Source organism: Stylophora pistillata, chromosome 1, assembly GCF_964205215.1.
Source record: "Stylophora pistillata chromosome 1, jaStyPist1.2, whole genome shotgun sequence".
In the NCBI taxonomy this organism is placed as follows: Eukaryota; Metazoa; Cnidaria; class Anthozoa; order Scleractinia; family Pocilloporidae; genus Stylophora; species Stylophora pistillata.
Genome location: NC_142519.1, coordinates 21,277,423 through 21,296,993, shown reverse-complemented (window position 1 = coordinate 21,296,993; position 19,571 = coordinate 21,277,423). Strand labels below are relative to the sequence as shown.

General features: G+C 35.5%; 1 protein-coding gene across 7 annotated transcripts in view; it reads left to right on the top strand.

The window, feature by feature from the left end:
- LOC111342094 (zinc finger MIZ domain-containing protein 1) overlaps nucleotides 1–19,571 on the top strand; it is a 36,666-nt gene that overhangs the window by 12,009 nt on the left and 5,086 nt on the right. For 5 of the 7 annotated variants that reach the window (XM_022949133.2, XM_022949136.2, XM_022949135.2 and 2 more), the window contains exons 2-14: nucleotides 6,941–7,171; nucleotides 9,657–9,841; nucleotides 10,195–10,240; nucleotides 10,815–10,874; nucleotides 12,131–12,302; nucleotides 13,545–13,774; nucleotides 14,883–15,185; nucleotides 15,961–16,262; nucleotides 16,839–17,424; nucleotides 18,135–18,273; nucleotides 18,903–19,017; nucleotides 19,241–19,339; nucleotides 19,434–19,539. In XM_022949133.2, coding sequence (XP_022804868.2) covers nucleotides 7,039–7,171; nucleotides 9,657–9,841; nucleotides 10,195–10,240; nucleotides 10,815–10,874; nucleotides 12,131–12,302; nucleotides 13,545–13,774; nucleotides 14,883–15,185; nucleotides 15,961–16,262; nucleotides 16,839–17,424; nucleotides 18,135–18,273; nucleotides 18,903–19,017; nucleotides 19,241–19,339; nucleotides 19,434–19,539 — 2,476 coding nt within the window. In that variant the 5' untranslated portion in view covers nucleotides 6,941–7,038. The remainder of the gene's footprint in view (nucleotides 1–6,940; nucleotides 7,172–9,656; nucleotides 9,842–10,194; nucleotides 10,241–10,814; nucleotides 10,875–12,130; nucleotides 12,303–13,544; nucleotides 13,775–14,882; nucleotides 15,186–15,960; nucleotides 16,263–16,838; nucleotides 17,425–18,134; nucleotides 18,274–18,902; nucleotides 19,018–19,240; nucleotides 19,340–19,433; nucleotides 19,540–19,571) is intronic. The other 2 variants (XM_022949137.2, XM_022949139.2) reach the window with 1 other exon arrangement.

Here is a 19,571-nt window from a genome sequence, read left to right as displayed (position 1 = left end):
GATCGCGCGTGCAGCGGTGTTTGCAATAATCGAAAAACCTGTGTAGAGCGGTCACTCAATAGTAAATGAGTAATCTTTTGGTGAAAACTGAACAGTTCTTCATTATTCTCGTATGCTAAGGGTATTAAATACCAAAACAGTCCCATCAAATACTGAAAATGCCCTTCATAGCGATTGAAAGCTAAGGAGGCCTTCAAGTTTGCTTTCCTCTCATAGACACGCAGGTTTTCTTTCGCGACCGATCCTTTCAATTTCTAATGACTAGTCGCTAAAAATAAGTAATTAAATGACACTGCAAAATCTGAACTACCAAGTTTATTTTAAGGAATTTTGTCGATAGCTAAAATTCGAGAGTAATCTCAACTTACGAATGGTTAATCAAAGAAATCGCTCGACCTTAACTGTGAGTTTAATTCAAATTACTATTCTCACCAAAAAAAAAAGAAAAAAAAAAAACAAAACAAAACAAATCGAGAAAAACTACGTTAACCTATTTACGATCATCAGAAATACGGGAAGTCGTCAGGATTTCCATCAATGTGAATTTCTAACTTTGTCAGTAATCAATTATCGTGGGGTGACAGCTTTTGTTTGGCGGGTTTGAATATTAAGAACCAACGTTCTTTGATGAGTCGCTGTACCACCACTGTGTATTTCACAGGGAAAATATATTACACGTTTTAATATTTTGGAAGTCTTTGTGAGGTCTTGACTTGAAAAACCTTCTCTGTCTGTATCATTTTATCAATAACGTGAAGATAAAGCATGTTACTTATTCAAAAGATAGTGTTGAAAGAAATCTAGAGTCAAAACACAAGTCATGATATATTTCTTTCTTTTTTTTTTTTTTTTAATAAATGGTTTTAGGCCAAAAGGAAAACAATCTTAAAGGTATAATTTGATCTTTCTCTCCTCTTGTTTTTCCCCTTCTGGGCGGGAACTAATTAAAGTTACAATCAAATGTTTACTGTACTTGTACTGGTTCTTTGGGCATGCTGATGCAATCTTGTTGCCATTTGTGAGACATCTGGAATAAGGATAATTTGCTGGTCATGGTGTTGCAGAGTAAATTTGTCCTCACAAATTTGCTAACATAGGCAAAATATTATGACATCTGGAATTTTTTCTTTGCCAAACACCTACTTAACAAGCTTTGATATTGTCATTCCTTTCATTCTTTATGATGTAACTCCCTTTCTAATTTGTGTAATCTGTGCTCCATTCCTAAATATGTGTATGTGTTTATCAAATGTGAAGGAACCAAGCATAATAATGACACGCACCACCCTTGAGTGTTGTTTTTTCCTCTTTTTTTTTTTCCTTAACAAGGGAACAAACTGTGTGATGAGAACTGATTAGGCATATTATTAATTATTATTAAGACTATTGGAGTCCCACACAATGAGTCTTTATAGGAGCATTGACACAGAAATGAAAAGTCTTCTCCCTCAAGAATGGAACTGACAGGGGAGAAAATTCATGTTTTCAAACAGATTGATTACATGTTTACAAATCAGCTATATATCCTTTCTCCATGACCTCTAAAGTAGAGTGGATTGAAATATAGTAATTACAGCTTTGGAGAAGACAGTGATAACCTTTCACTTTGATCACCACTTTTAGCAATTTTTTTAAAAAGACTTCCAACATACGAAGTGCAATTGATGCTCTTTCCATGTGCTTAAATGGTGTTCAAAGTTTCAATCTTGTCCTATGATCTTTGTTAGCAATTGTTTCAAATTGTAAGTATCAAATGTACAAGAACTGTTGATTTTCATATGCTACAGCTGTACAAGTATCTATCTTGATTTTTTTATTAAATCATTTTCAGGAGAAGAATGTTAAGTTAATACTGAAAATTTCTTTGGTTTGGTGGATTAAGCTCTTAATAGATGCACTGTCTTGAAAGAGGTTTCATAGGCTTATGCTGTAAAATAAGATGCTTACAAAATTTTTTTGTTTTAAACTTTTGTACTGTGTATCATAAAAAAAAACCTTAATTGTAATCTCTGAAAACCTTTGGAAAGTAATCACATGATTGACACACACTCTCAAGGATGAGGATTGTGTGATTTGGACATGGTCCCAAACATTTTTTCCTATGATTATGAATTTTTCAGGTTTAACTACTTTTTATGATGTTCTGTCATTCGTGTTTGTCTTTCATGAAAGGAAATGTCTTAAATCTTAAAAATATGTGTATGTATAAGAGTCGTTTAACTGGCTAACTCACTTTGACAAGGTTTTATTTCAAATGTCATTGAAAAAGGGAGAATGAAGTTAGGCTCAGCAGGGGATGGTGGAGTTTATTTGAAGACTTGACTACATATTAAATGATACAAAAATATTGTAACTGCTGACCTAAGCATATATCAGGAGATTTAATGAAGCCCTACTTTACTTTGTTTGCTTGGCTGTGAGTCAATAAAGGGTTTAAATCTACGTCAAATGAAATGCAGTTTGAGTACTTTGTAATGAGATCAACCAAGGCATGTTCTTTGGAAGTGCTTTGTTTAAATTCATTGATGCTCAAGCTCTGTTTGCATGCAATTGCTTTTGTAGAGATGAAAATCATGTTGTGTTTCAATTATAAATTTCTTTATTTAAATTCTGCACAGTTCACTTTTTACATACTATTTACAACTTTCTTATATAAGTGCTGTACTTCTCAGGTGAACATTGATCTTTCTCAACATGGTTAAGTTGATTTTGTTTGTTTGTTTGTCTTTTATACCATTTTTCAGAAGTAGTGTGGGTTTTCAAGGATTAATCATTGTTGTAGATATATTTTATGCTCATGCTCTTAGCTTCAGAAAGTTCTCTCATCTATTTGGTTAAAATGACAATGACATCTCTTCAATCATTCTCAGTCGTCATTTCCGCTACACATACCAAAAAAATACTCTTTTTGTATGTGTAACCAAAATTTAAAATGACTGAAACCCACTTTTGCTGCAGGTATAAATAATATTTTTTAGATGTATAGTGGACTGTATAATTTGGAAGTTCATGGCTATTATAAAAATATTACATTTATTGGATATTAAATATAGTGCAGTTGAATTCATGCAATAAATTTATGGTGGAGGGGCCAACTTTGAAGGTCCTTTTCAAGTAGGAAGGAGTTGGTAATAGGCCTCAACATATCTTTTTTGTTTGCAATATCAACTTGAAAATTGCAAAGCACCTGTACACTTTTTGTTGTCAATTAATTTTGTACTGTTGATTGTAAAACAGCTGGCTATCATTATAAACCAATCAAAAGAGTTCCTATTTCTGAGGTTAATATAAACATGTCAGTTACCCATTGTTTTGATGCAAAAACTGTGAAGCAAATGTCCAAAGCATTTCATGGCAATTTAAATTAGAGTTTAAAGGGTTTTGTTGAGAAATTAAAAACATGCAAGGGAAGGGCGAGTTGTCCGAAGGAGACCTTCATTTTTGGTTTCATGGTTCCAATGGGTACAGAAAATGTATCGAGGTTTAGGGTTTTTTGAAGAAGTTGGCTTTTCAGTAAGGTTACCATTTATGATAACAATTAACATCAAAAATCACTGGCTTGTGAGGTGAAAAATTTTCATTTTATTTAATTTTTAGCTGGCAGGTCCCTGCCTAATTAGCATGTAAGTGTGTCAAGTTAACACCATCATGACATTCGGTGTTCTCCAATACATTTGATTAGAACTTGAGTAATGTTTTGTCAGAACAAAAAACAACATTTTCACCGGCAGTTTTGCAGAGTTTTACTTTATCAGCAAAGATTATTTGTGGTTAAAAGCCAGCATGATAGGTGTTAAAATTATTTGTGGATGATATTTATTCCACCCCCATATGATGTAGCAGCTGTTTTCTCTTTTGTGCAGATTTTTTTTTTAGTCTATTGTCTTTTAGAGTGGTTGCTATGGCACCTGCTTTGCTAGGAGTGTCTCCTTGGCACGTCTTTCAAAGGAAATTCAAATGTTTACATAAATCTGCTTTAAGTTGCATTGAAACAGGAATAATTGTATTTATTATTTTCAAAGACGTTAGAAAATTTTGTTTTGTCAAGACTGAAATGAAACCAAAACCCAAACTACATGTCAGAAAACAAGAAATAAACTAACCAACCTTTTGAAATTATTAAAAAACTAATAGGAAGTAGAATTATAAAGAAGATAGAATTATAATGCATTTATTTACCTTTTTGTTTTGCACTATTCTTGCCTGTAAACATACATGTGTGTTGTTGTTTGTTGGAGCCATAGTCTACATTGTCTCTTTATGCTTTGCTGTTGTTATTGGGGCACATACATGTAAAGACAGTTATTGCATTTAAACATGCTTACTCAAAAAACTGGATATAAATTATTGCAACAAAAGTCACATGCAAGTAGAAATAGTTCTAAACAGCAAAATAATTGTAAAAGGAAATTTTCAGCAAAAGTGCAGCTCACTTAAAGGATGGATTTCAGTTTGGTGGGTGGTGCACTCCAGGGAAGTCAAAGTGGGGCCATGCTACTAAGTCCAACCATGCCTGACTTGTGAGCAGCATAGTAACAGCTTCAGAATGACATGAAATTATTCATGGAAAACCTATAAGCTGTTTATCATCAATGCCTGCATACTTTTGGAGGGTTTTCAGGTTGCTGGTGTATTTAATATCTTTTAGGTACACAGGTGGGGTCCATGTTTTCTCTTTATTTCTTCTTAGTTTTCACACAAGTTTGATTTATTTGTTTTTATAACATTAAAGAACATTATATGCATCATCTGATTGGTCAAGTCAGTTTCCAATTGGCTGCTTTATCAGGTTATGGAGCCTGCATTTGATTGGTGACAACTAGTTATATCATATTTCTAGTTATAGAACATACCGTATTTACCCGTGTATAAGTCGACTCGATGTATAAGTCGACCCCCGAAAATCCTGAGAAATTGCCAATTTTATCGTATATCCTTTGTATAAGTCGACCCTAATTTTTTTGAATTATCAAGTATCTTTTAGGATGAAATGTGAGCGAAAGTCAAGGCTGAGAGAGGAAAAAACAGCAAAGATTCTTCACTTGTTATCGAGCGTGCCGCCATTTTGTTTGCTGAGCAACCTCCCCTGCTTCTCATTCCAGGCTTCTCATTCCATTCTACACTGGAAGGGAAGCGTCCTTTAGGCAAAGTTTTTCGTTTGAAAATTATTATGGGTTTCAGCTTCGTACCATCAGCAAGACAACTCAGCACCACGGTGAATCTTGTTTTTTCATGGCCAGTCGTTTTAACGACGACAGTTTTTTCTCCTTTGTTTGTGATTGTTTTTGCCATGGGCATATCAAACCAAAGCTTCTCGTTCACATTATACTTCCTGGCGGCCGCACAGTTGTTCGTTTCTTCAGCAAATTTGATGACTAAAAGCTTGTACTTAGCGGAGTATTTCATTCGTTTAGGCATGTTGAGAATCGTTTGAAGAGATATAACTTATAATTGTTGCGAGTTGCTCGTAGTTCTGAAAATTGTTTATAAAGCCGCTCTATTGAATCTGACAACATTAGACCAGAAAGGTGTGATATCACACCTATTGAAAGCAATTGAATGGACTTGTGATATTTTAGCGTCAATAAGCAACGCGTAAACAATCAATTGAAGTTGATTTTTATACCCGGTGTATAAGTCGAGGTCGAATTTTTAGGGTGTAAATTTGGTCAAAAAAGGTCGACTTATACACGGGTAAATACGGTAATTATTCTTCCAGACTCTATATGTGATAAAGTCACTTGTGATGTTATGAAAGCTTATTTATCACTTGCCGTTGGCTTGTGATTTAGAAGCTTTCTTTGTGTTCTCCCATTGCCTCTGGTATGAATTTATCAAGTAAGAGCACCCAGAAATACATATTTTTTGTGCTCATTATTAATAATCATCTTAATTTAATAAACGAAGAAAGATTAAAAATTGATTTAAATTGTTTTGAAAAGTTTTCAAGTTAAGTTAAAAAATTTGAATTGTAAACCCAGAATACTTAGTGAGTGCTCATGTCAATGGTGTTATCAACCTTGTTTAATGGACAACTTTAATTGGATTTAATACTTGATTATGATGTCATTGTTAAGATAAATTATACTGTGTTATACTGTATTGCTCTTAAAACATATTATTTGCTAAAGAATTAGATGTATCTGCTGCCATAATCACACACTGGAGTAAGTAATGAACACATGTCAGCTTGTTGATTAAAGAGTGCTTTAGGGTTTCACTAATTTCTTAGTTGACTCCTCCCTCCTGATAACAGAAAACATTTATTCAAAGGGGTGCACAGTGTGTAAAGGGTGTCCATGCAGGCGTCTTGATAGAATTGATAGTGCCACTGACTTAAAATTAAACATTTCATGGCCACTGATCTGAAACAGTGAACTCAAACAAACATGTTAAGGTGAATGATACTTGTTAGAGAAACTTAGGGCATTGTGTAGAATTTTTTAGAGATTTTTGGTGGTTCATTTGGGTTTGATGTTTTTTTGTAGACCAGAGGCTGTAATGAAGCACTTGTTTATGTTAAAGGGAGGGGTTGGTCTTTGTGTACAGGTGGTCATCATGTTCCCTGTACCTGCATTGGTTTGGCTTGTATTTATTGTCACTCATCATTTTGGAAAAAGCCTGAATTTGCACATGGGCACACAGGCTTCTTGTTATTAAATCTTAATGATGTGCCTAGCACTTGGTTCGATACTTGAAATGCATGTGCAAGGAAAATAAATTGCTCTGACTTATTAACACCTAAAGGCATAACATTTTTAAAATGATATTTTCTTGGTGGTAACTTTTGAATAAATGGTAACTTTTGTTTAATATCCAGGTTATTTTCTGGTAAAAATCTTCCCAGAAGCTAAAATTGAAACTGTTGAATAAGTAATGACTGAAACCCTTAAAACATAAAAGTTTTAAACCTAACCAAGTGTTCTCATTACTCTGTTAGCTCTATCCCAAAGTTCATAACACTGAGGTGTTTTAACAAGTTTTGGTTACACTGAAGACTCACAACTCAGTGGTATTTTTGGCAACTCTTGTGTCAGAATGGGGGATTTCCCTCTGAATGGTTTGGGGGACTTCACTGGCAAAACCATGGGTGACTTGGATGATGGACTTTTCTATGGAACAGCAACAGCCCAGAGTCAACCGTTGGATAACCAACACTTCAACCAGAACAGTAAATGGACCTTTTTTCTTGACATATTTTAGTCTTGATTAATTTTGAACTTTTTAATACTAACTTAAAATTGTCTTGAATGCTACTACTGTAAATATGATTCCAGTCAAGAGCTGCGTTTAAACTTGTTAACCTGAATATAGTCAAGTTAAAATCAATACCACTATTATTAACAGCAGTGTTGCTTTGTTTGCGTAAAACATCGCAGAAAATTGCAATTATTTTGACATGAGATCCAAGTTTTTTTTGCACTCAGGCATGTGGTCTTAGTGGTTTTTCAATTCATGGCAATTTTCTCATAAAATTAAAGTGGGTAGAACAACAAAAATAGCTTCTGTGAGAACTAACTCAAGCTTGTTTTGGTGGGTGAAGTGAACCATGTTAACAGTTTACTGACACCAGTTGACTTAACATATATCCTACAGACAAATTGATAAAGATAAACATAACATTAAGCACAGAAAATTAGTTTTTGGGATTATATAAAAGGTGCAATGAACAGATTTTTAACAATTATAACAATAATTTGTATAAGTATTTTCTTTATCAGAGTGATAGTATTTTTTACACTGATTTTCTTAAGTAAGTGGCTTGTGAATTGGATTAAGAAACAGAGTGCATTATATGAAGGTATATTTACCAAATTTATTGCTCTCCTTACTGTTTGGTTTATAATTTGCACCTAGATTGTACAACTGTGTTGTAATTTGAGCTGAAATGGTGGTATTTATAGCAGCTTTTCTTTCCAGTTGTGCTTTTTAAAAGGAGTGATACGGTTGATAGGGTTACCCAGCAAGAAGAAAATGTTTAGAGAGGAGCCCAGGAGAGTCTTTGTTTTAATGAATAGTTATCAAACAGAGAAGCCTCTTTCTTCAAGGACCACAGAGCAGTTTTCTTGAGGAGTGTGAATCAGGTTCTGTGGGAGAGCACCACTGTTTTCTTAATTAATTCATCTTTTCAAAAGAGGTACATGTGGAAGTCTATTTGGTGAACCAAAGACAAGTATTGAATGGGGATGAAAGACAATGGAGTTGCTTGTGGTCTTTGAATAATTAAGCTCCATTACTGATTTGGTGGTAACAAAGACCATGCAGTAGCTTGTGCGGTTGGCCTTTTATTTTGACTCTGGTTTCTATTTCAACATGCAAGGTTGCTGTGAGCATGTACAGGATTTAAATATGGCCACTCAGAGTTGTTTACTTTCTTTTCTACTGGGATCAGTTCATTTTGCTTTGAAAATGTAGCTTATTCAAACTTATTTGAATTGAGCTTTGTAGGAATAATTTTCCACGGGCTATGAACTCTTGAATTTTCATGCAAATTTGCCCTGCTTGACAACATACAGCCTGTATATTTGTTGGGGCTTGCAGGGTGATTTGTGTAGTAAATTCATAAGGTAGGCATGCTAGCTTTACTTTCAGGTTTTTTTTATAAGTAAACTTAATTGTTCAGTTTGTTTCAAATTCTATGTAGCATGTGTTTTGTAGGTGAGGGTTAGTTTTGATGGAAGAAGGTGATGGTGTATATATCAGCAGATCAAATTCAAAGAAGTCTTTGAAAGATTTTGAACTGTTAGGTTCCATGCTGACTTTTTAGTGTATGTCTAGAGTTGAAATTTTGAAACCAAAACTAACATAATGGTCATCTATAAATATTGCCGCTGGTAAATTATGTTCAGATTTGGTTGCTAATTATCAACAATGATTGCATGCGCTTTGGATGGGTGTTTAATTACATCTTAAGTTCTTTTGTTAGTAATTTGGCATTTTTAATTATGATGCCACAAGAGAGAAGTGTTGTTTATGGGAACAAAGAGAATTAATCTGAAAACACTCTTTTTGAAGTGTTTTCGCACCATTCTTAGCACAAGAAGGAAAATGCGAAGTGTTTTGCACTTTCTAATTTGAGGTAATCTCACAACCTAGCTACTGTTTTCAACATGTATTATGAAGAGAAGTAGCATTTTCAGAGGTCAACTATTTTGTCAGAATTTGGTAGGATATTTAAATATGTATTTTTAAAACTCCCCAATAGCTCTGAAAGTCACTAAAAGTGACAGGGGATAGAAAGTAGATCAATGGTTTCTGCTACTGGAGAAAGTTCAGTCTGATCTGTGATGGATCAGGGATAGTGGTACTCTTTTGCACATAATAGGAGAACTAGAACAAGCTCATACACCTCTCTCACCACACTTGCCTTCCATTACACTATTCATGTAGTTTACATATTTTTTTTTTGTATTATAGAATCCTACTTAGCCAAGGAATATAATTTTAATGTACAGCATAAGGGTGGAAATAATTATGTACAATATCTTTATCAAATAGACTAGAAGCTCTTCCTTACAATTACCTAAATGTGGAAAACATTTCTTATCATTACATTCTCTCCATACTGGTTCAAAAATGCAGTTTTATTTATATGTAACTTATGAATAACCTTAAGTTGACTTTCTGTTAATACAAGAAAATCACATCTTCTGCAGGTGCTGGAATGAGCCTGAGTATGGAACGGCACATTCAACAAACTAATGAAAGACTCCAGTGTATAAAACAACACCTGTCCTCTCCACAAGGGTTTCAAACTTCAGCAAGAGAACTTCTGGAGTGGTGTGGGGATGTACGTGCTTTTCAGCGAGCATTTGAAAGCAACTTGATGGGATGCCTCACGGTATACATTGTTTTAGCAGTTTGGTTGTGCACACTCTGGATAGTTAATCATGCAATTGTAATAACTTTGTCTCTTCTGTAGAAACAGCAAATGGTTTGAGTCTTGTTGAATGGAAACTTAAATGTATTGCACATAAGGTTTAAAAATTTAGGAATATCTCTTGAGGAGTATTCCAGGATTTTTACAAGTTTTAGCTAGGACATATTTGGTCATGTGATGCATTTAGACCAATGGTAGAAGAGCAAAAATATTTATGTTATGGAGTGTAAATTAGAATATTGAATTCAAGTTTTAAGTTAATTGCTAATGAGATGTGTTTATGTACTTAAACTTTGCGATTTCTTATTGCTCAGGTTGTGAGTCAAGTTGCAGCTAATCCAGGGTATGATTTGGATTTAGGTATGTTGTGCCAATTTTGCTTCCTTCATGTTCCTCTGCTCAACATTCATGAAAAATACTGGAATGATCAACTGTAGGTGATATTAGGATGATTTGATTGTTTAACATTCATGAAGAGTGAGTTATCTTAAGTACTAATCTGGATAGCTAATTTTTTCTTGCCATGCACTCTTGCTTGTAGATAGATAAGGTCTTTATTGACTTGGAAAAAATAAAAGAAACATGTCCAGAGACAAAACGTCTGGACTTACAATTACTTACAATAATGCAATTATGTTTAATTTATACAACTGGTCAATGTACAAGTTGCATAAACAGTTCCAAATCCACCAAAAGAGCTAATTTGTGTAAAGAGACTCTAAATAATCAGTTTAGTATAATAACTGTGCATGAATACACGTGGAACATAAGATTTCTTAGTGTTTTGCATAAATTCAGACAAAAAATTGAGTACTTTTCTCTTTAAATCATACTAACTGAAATTTGTCAAAAGTGGTTTAGTGGAAATATGTAATTGTAGATTGACTGGAAATCTAGTTTGTTATAATAAGTCTTCTGAACTTCTATTGTGTAGGTTATAGACTCTTGGCTGTCTGTGCTGCACACAGAGACAAGTTCTCCTCAAAGTCAGCTTGTAAGTACCTCTATGTTCATAATTTTTTTCACACCTTGGGAGACAAATACTGTAGTCAGAATAATTGCCACATGCTTGCCATAAAGCCAAGGATATTGAAATTCAGTTTTTGAAAATTGAGGTACATGTATATTCAAATAGAAACCACCATGACACATTTGTTTTTCCCATCTATATTGTTTTGTTGATGCCCTTTTATGAATGTACTCACATGCAATTTTTTTATTGGGGGAAAGGAGGCTCATATGGGAAAAAGAAAGGTGCTATGAGGCCACTGTTACACATTTTGTTTTAATTTGATGAGGAAAATTTTATTTTTATAACTTTCATTTGGGGAAAAGTTAGAGATTTTTATAAATGGACAATGCCAAACCCTGCTTTCAAACTTATGGATCTGGTGCGTAATATTAAAGAAAAAGAATGAAAAGAAAAAATCAGATAAGATTTTAGAGCATACCATCTTTTTGCCAATGATGGCCAAGTTTTCGTTGTGCATGCACTACTGTCTCAAGGTGCAATATCTTTCAGTACAAAATGTGATGCACACACATGAATTTGGTGAAAAGCTGTGAACTTAGAAATCTGGTTTATGTTTGTTGATGGATTTTGGTAGCAGTTGCTAGGTGGAAAGTTAAACAACTTTGTGTGGGATTAGTATATTTAACAAGTGTGGTGAAGGTGGGCTGGTGTGGGAACAAGGTCACAAATCTGAGGGAGGGAAAAACTTTAAGAACATGCAATCATTTCTTGGAGTTTTGTGATCATTGTAGCATCAAATAATGAAAACCAAGGTGCAGGCTTTGAAGCATAATGTTGATGCACTTCACTGTGAGATTAGGTCAACTGTTTATACTGAAATTTTATGGTGGACATAACCTTGCATGTTCAGTTTTACTTCTTGCAAAATATTTTTCCATGTTGTATTGTGAAGGTGACTAAACCATTGAAATCACAGTGGTTATGTTGACTTCATCAACAAAAACTGTCAAGAAATATCATCATGGAAGTGGTTTTTTTTTGGTGACAATTAAGATGTCAAACTTAGTCACAGCTTTAAAAGTCAAAGCACTATTTATACATGAGCTGTTTTTGTTTTCTGTTTGAATTTAAATGGATCAAAGTACTAGTTGCTCATACAAAAAAAAAAACTATTGAAATGAACTCTTAATTAGGCAAAAAGGGCATTATCTATATTTGCCCTGAGTAGATTCCCAACCCAATATTGCAATTTTGTATTGATCATGAGTTATTCTCAGCTATGTTAGGTGTTTGGTGTGAAGATCTTGGCAGACTTCTCTTACTTCGGCATCAAAAGCAGAGAAATGTTGATACTCAGAAGACAGCAGGTTACCCCACAGCACCAGGAAACAAGCTTGCTCAGATGAATCAATTGAACCCAATGAATCAATTAAGTCAGCTCTCAAACAAGTAGGTCACTTGTCAGATATTTTTTCAATTGACTTTTCTGTGTAGTCTTGCGTTTTGTAGAGTTAGATTGATCTTGTGTTAATTAACATCCTAACAGAGCATTTTAACTCCCTCTTTGCTCACTGCACCACCCTTGTTTACCTTCTACTCTCACTGATCCTTAAATGCTGCCAGTTAAAGCTTGTTCAACCCCTGTCTTCAAACTGTAGCAGTTAAATCAACTTTAAACACATGCTTTAGTTTGCCTGAATTCATTACTGTGGATTTGTTTAGAATTCATCGGGCGTAAGCTCAAAATCTTGTGGCAAGAGAATAATCAACATGTTATGTGGTGTTTTCCTAGTTTCCTTAGCCAAAATGATCATCAGAGTATCGAATGGATTTTAGCTTGTTAAGTCAGAGAGTGTACGTGTAGGTTTACAACTTCTGCTTCTGTGGAAATCATTGCCATAGAAATTTGCATTTTTGTTGATAATGTCCTTGGAGTTTAGTCCCTCTGTGTCAAATATCTCTGCGCAAAAAAATTTACATTTGTATCTTAACTGAACTTTTTTATGAACCAGGAATTTTACTTCTATATAGCAGTAATTTATCATTGTATGATATAGTAAACTCACCATGTAGTAATTTGATTTTGTTTGAAGAGGCTTGTATACTAAACTCTGTGTGTGTCGCAATCCTAAATTGAGGAAAGACCAATATTTTGCCTTTTTTAATTTTAGATATTATGAAAATTCAGAAGTGATTTCTAGAGTTTTCGGAAGTTAATGCTGATATTGATTAAAAAAGGCTTGATTACTCGAGGTCCAAACATCCTTTTTCTATTAACCTGGTTATGAAGAACACTTTTTATACTGCCCTTACAATTTTTGAATTCTGGGAAAGTTATTTCTGATTACCTCCTCTGCAGTCATAGAATTTCCTGAGGTGCACTGTATGTTTCCCATTCAAGGAATTAGAAACCTTTATGTTTATACTAACTTTGCAAATATCTAAGGACTGAATGGTTCTTTGTGATTTTGCTCAGTGATGTTGTGCAAGAAAATCATTTGAGCACTTAATTTCCCGTTATCAGGACATCAGTTGAATATCACTGGGGCAATATTTTATTCAAGACATGTTCTCAGTATGTACTTAACCAGGGTAAGACAATTGTCTTTAGGTCAGTTCCCACACGTAAGCAATTGACCCAAGGCATAGATATTTGACAAGGGTGCTTAATATGTAGTTCTTACATTACAGTGATGCATCAACTGTTATGTGGCCACAGAGTACTCAAGGTCATGGCCAACAACCTCCATCGCTATCTGTGGTAACAACTGTTTGGGGTGTCACGTCCCCAATGACTAATGGAACAGCAAACATGACTCATGATCCTACGAATCCAGGAATCCCTACAACAAATACAGTTAATTCTGTGGGACATCCATACCTCTCGACTTCTGCAAATCCAAAGCAATATGCACAATCAGGTAAAAATTAAATTTTCCCTTCTTTGGTAAGACATTAATCAATACCAATGCTTTCCATAAATATTATAAGGAATTTGGGAGATACGTTGATGAATGTTGAGGTATCACTTGGTTTTATTCACTCTTTATAGTGATGGTGTACAATATCAAATTAATTTCAAGAGGCTCTGTTCAGTTTTATTTCATGTACCATTTCAATATCATACTTGTGGCAATGAATGTTCAAAAATTTAATCATCACTATCTTCTGAATGAGTTCTGTTTGTGGTAAATAACAGTTAGGAAACATACTACATTCTCTATAGGAATTCAAAGCAATTGAATTTCAGCATTATAACTTGGTAACTCCCAAACTTGTATTTCACGTGACTTCTCTTAAACACAATGTTAGGACTTTTAGTAAGAATCAGGCTAGATCACAAATGTCCTTATTTACAAAATAATGTCCGCATTTACTCTTCATGATTGGATCTTGGCCCAGCTGATCTAAAGCTTGTACTATCTGACTATAATTTGGTGCTTTATTTAAAATTTGGGGTAATTCTCAAACCTAAAAAGGTCATGGAAGCTTGTGAAATAGTCAGCGGAATATGCAAACCAACTTCACATTATCTGGTGAATGTGTCACCAAATACTAAAACTTACAAAGCTGTTATTTTGACTGAACACCATGGCACAAGGAAACACATTGAAGCTTTAACTAAGTTCAACCAAACAGAGCTTTATTTTCTAGTTTGATCAAAGGTTGCTGATGTATATTTTTTTCCATTTTCATACTGAAGTTGTGCAGTACCACTCAAATCTATCACAAAACAGAGTTGATCTAAAGCAGCATTGAAACTTCAAATGAGATCAACAAATCAGAACTTGGTTGTAGGGTTTATGGTCAGGGCCCAAATTTTTATCCCAATTTCTTTTAAAAGCTATCCATGAACTACTCTTACTAATATATTGTAACAATGAATTAATGTTGCACAGCTTTGCCTCTCAAGAAGTAGTAAATGGGATAATAAATGGAATTTGGCAGATATTGTGCTGAAAAAATACATGTACCATCAAATCAAATTGATGAATAATGTAACATTTTTTGTTGTTTTTCTGTTGAAAGGGGGTTACCCAGCTAGACCAGGAAGCAGGCTTCCTCAAGAGACGACACAGCCTGTTGCACAGAACTATATGCAGCGACAAAGCAGCTTCCCTGCCACAGGAAGCACCCCGAGTGTTCCTCCTGGAAGTAATAATTATTATTCGCAGCAAAATGCTGTCCCACCCAATGCATCACCCTTTCCACAACCTGCTGCCAATCCAGCCGCTGCTGCGGCTGCAGCTGCAGTTGCTGCAGCAGCTGCTACAGCAACAGCAACAGCCACAGCAACTGCCACTGCTGCACTTCAGGATCAGCAGCAAATGGGTGAGTGGAGAGAACTGCAAACTCAAATTCAATCATTTGCCTTAATAATGATTATGCTGCATGTAGTGATGTTTAGGGCAATAGTAGAAATGCTTTTACTAGAGGCAAGAAAAGTTATCATCTTTAGAATTTCAGTAAGCTACTAGCACCTCCTAATGACTGTGCCTGCATACTCAGGGACTTGTAAGCTTTCCTTTTTGGAGCACATTTTAGTATTAAAAAAAAAAAAAAAAATTAACTTTAATAGCTAACACAATTACTGGTAACCCAGTAGTTTATGTTGTGGGCTATAAACAAATAATTCAAATTGAACATAACATTGTTAAGAATCCCAACTGGCTGGAGGCAAACCAATTGGCTATTTACAAGCATGGCCAAGGATTTGAACTCGGAGCCACCGTGAAACAAATTCAGGTAGTGGTCAGGGCGGGACTCGAACCCGGGAGCGAAGGATTGCGAGTCCGACACGCTGACCACTCGGCCACGCTGCCCTCCGCTGCCCTCCTTTCAAAGAGTATCTACACTCTTTGCAAGTTTGATTTGCATTGTTTTTGCAGAGTGCTTTATTTAGGATGTTTCTTTTGGGTTTGGTGTCAGCCATTCTTCCTTGAATTACCCCTTGACTAAATTTATTTGAAGATCTGTTTTTATAATGATTACAGTTTTATGATGATATGCTCAAAGAGGCCTTTAGAAGGTGATGTTTTTCAATTTCCACTTGTGCCCTCTTTTTATAGTTTCTGAATTTGCAATCCTTTGTGCATTTTCCCTACAGATTATGTTTTCCCTCCTGGGCAGAGTCAATATGGTCCCAATCAAGCCAGCCATCCTCAACATCCTCCCCCACCATATCAGCGAAGTAATAGCTTTCCCCAGTATCCACAGCCATTTGGGCAACAGCAGCAGCAACAACCTGGTGCCCAGCAGGGAATGCAGAAACCCAATTCAGGGATGAGCCGCACACAATATTTACAGGATTACATGATGAGAAAACAACAGCAGCACCAGCAGCAAATGCAACAACAGCAACAGCAGATGCAGCAACATTACAAGCAGCAGTATGCAGGACAATATGGGGTAAGATGCACCTTTTTTGACTTCTTGTAGAGTGCTTTGGATGATGAAACTCCATTTCTAGTGGTATATGACTGTACATTATTTGGCATAATTGTACCTCTTAACTATTGTGTCTCCTGCATACTTTCAACTACTGTATATAATTAAGTATTTTTCTCTTTTAGAAGTGTCCTTGGGTACAAACACACACTGAATTGTTTTAGAAAAGGCCTCTTAAATTTTTTTTGGTGATGGAGCTGCTCCCTGTACACCAAGTTTAGCTTTGAGAAATAACACGAATGAAATAAACATAAGTGTTTTACCAGTTTTCACTGCTTAATGTTTGATAGCATATGTCACAAACTATTTTAATCTGTATTTTATCCAGCCTTTCGTGATGTATATAAAAAATTTCTTTCTGTCTCCTTGATTGTTCCTTTATCCCCTTTTGAGTGTGAGAATGATTATTCAGTTTTCAAGTTCAGTGGACCATAAGGGTGTTACAGGAAAAAAAGAGATAGAAAGTGCTAACCATCAATGCTATGATTGTTGGTCTTTTGTGCAGTAAAGCCATTCAGTAATTTTTTTTCTTTGCAGCAACAGGGTGGCTATCAGATGCCTTCTTCTTATCCAGCACAGGCTGGTTACCAACAACAACCAACACCTCCTCCACCTTACACACCAAGTATGAGCCCCATGTCACAGATGAACCAACAGATGGGACACATGATGCAGCCAAACTCAGTCAACCAATCAATGGGACAACTAAACCAGCCAATTGGACCACAGATGGGTCCACAGATGGGACCACAGATGCCTCCGATAGGTCCAGTGAACCAGATGTCTCAAATGAGTCCTATGAGCCAAGTGCCACAAGTACCACAAGGTCCCCAGCTGCCCTCAGTGGGGCAGGTACCCCAACCAGGAATGTATGGCCCTCATTTGCCGCAACAGGGGCCACGCCCCATGCAGAGACGACGCAAGAGTGCACCCCAGTACCCAAATGCAACCATGGCAAATGCCATGTCACCCCCAGTCACACCAGTAGCAATGCCAAGCCCTTACATGAGTATCACTGATGCTGCCCTGAATCCATCAAACTGCTATGACATCAAACCCCAGGTGGTTCCTAACACTGCTTCACCACAAGCTTATGAGGATGTCAAACCTCCAAGGTTAACTAGTAAGTGGACTGGAATGAGGTTGAAAGAGTTTAGAATATGTTTGGAATATGTCTCATATTGTATTCTTCCTTGTTGGAGCTTGACACTAACTTTTCAACTTACTTGCTAAGTGGCTAGCGACAACTTAGATGTTACAACAATTTTAGTTTGTTTACTAGCTGAACCGGCCAGTGGAAATCGAAAACCACTTGCCAAAGCTGAATTTCTACTAGTTTGTGGCTAGTTGGCTACTGTTAGTGTCAAGCCCTGCTTGTTTTACAAATTCATCCCCATTGAATTGTGTTTGTTTGAATAACAACATTTCATAGTCCCAGTGCAGTTGTCTCTACTGGCAGGTCAAGGATTATCAGTTAACAACAATTCCTTTGGAATAGTTAGATAGAATTTAAACAACCTTTTAAGTTTTGCATATATTTACAAAGAGCATTTGTGCAAAGGTGACTGAATTACTGCCGTACCACATCATTAAACTTATACTGTATTTGAATACTCCCTATGGTCTTCTTCTTATTGTGAGTTTAATAAATTCAGTTGATGTCTAGTGGCACTTACTTGATTTGCAGTTAACTGTAGGGCTTTCAAAGAATTGCAATTACATTGTAGCATTAAATCTTTTGTTGCTTCTTCAGGATTACACTAGGAAAGGGTAATTTGCAGATCAGTCCTTAAAAAATGCCATTCTACATTTATTCTTCTCTGTTGTCATTAGGTGAAAATGATGTGATAAGATTAACATTTCCTGTAAGAGATGGTATAGTTCTGGCCCCATTCAGACTGGAGCATAATCTGGCTGTCAGTAATCATGTGTTCCATCTCAGAGACTCTGTTCATCAGACACTAATGATGAGGTAACTCTTTTTATTGTTAATTTCTCATTTTTTTATCCTCTTTGACCCTCTTTTGACTTACTGAAGTTACCATGTTAGAATTTCTTTCAATTTTGGGACAGTTTCAAGCAAATAAATAGATTAAAAATTTGAATGCGGAGAATAATCGACTCTGGTATGGCATGAAAATTTCATATGACTTCTATTTTGTGAATGAGCAATTTTTTTTTTTTTTTTTGTTTGAGGTGAATTGGAATTCTGTAGGAAAATAATTTTTACTATTTTCTGATTGAGCATCAGAACATTATTCGGGAAATGTGTAATGTTTTCAACTTAGGGGGCTGGGGCGGGTTGTTTAGTTTAGATGTGGGAACATGTTTCTGTCAATCAAGGGCTACCCTTCATATAAAAACCAGCAAAATTTTCATGTTGTATGGTTGGGAAGAATTGGCATTTAGATCACGAGAATTTAAAGGTTGAAAAGGCTCAGTATGGAGTGCTTATCCTAGGAATTAAATGCAAGGCTTGGCACATGAGGAACAGTGGGTGTTTTATAGAGAAATAGAATATACTGATGGTCTTTTTTAAGAAAAAATAGTGAGATTATCGTGAATGTGAAAATTTGATGAGATTTTTTTTTTCCTTGCCAGACCTGATCTTGAGCTTCAGTTCAAATGCTACCACCATGAAGATAAACAGATGTATACAAATTGGCCACAGTCTGTGACTGTCAGCGTGAATGCCAACCCCCTTATTATTGAAAGGGTGTGTAAAGAACAGCAGTAATATTAATTTTTTAAAATCTTTTTATGAATGTGTTACTGAATAAAAGCATTCCATGTTGAGATGTGTATTCCATGTATACTTCGTTGGTGGTTTTATTAACCAAAACCAAGTAAACCCTTGTATGAATGTGATGTTTGGATAAAACTCACAGTGTTATGAAATATATATATAATATTTTAAAATTTATCTATTTCTTTTACAGCAAGGAGACAATAAAACTTCGCATAAACCTCTTCATTTGAAGAATGTTTGTAAACCAGGAAGGAACACAATACAGATAACAGTTACAGCTTGCTGCTGCGTGAGTAACTTCAACATTTCTATCATGTGGTATTCTTTTTAATGCGATTAGCATTATTACCGATGAAGCTTATGTTTGACATTTTCCCTCTCAGTCCCACCTATTCGTCCTCCAGTTGGTCCATAGACCCTCAGTTAGCTCCGTTTTACAGAGCTTGTTACGAAAAAGACTTCTTCCGGCAGAACATTGTATCACAAAAAGTGAGTAATACTACACGTAGTACTGTTTGACC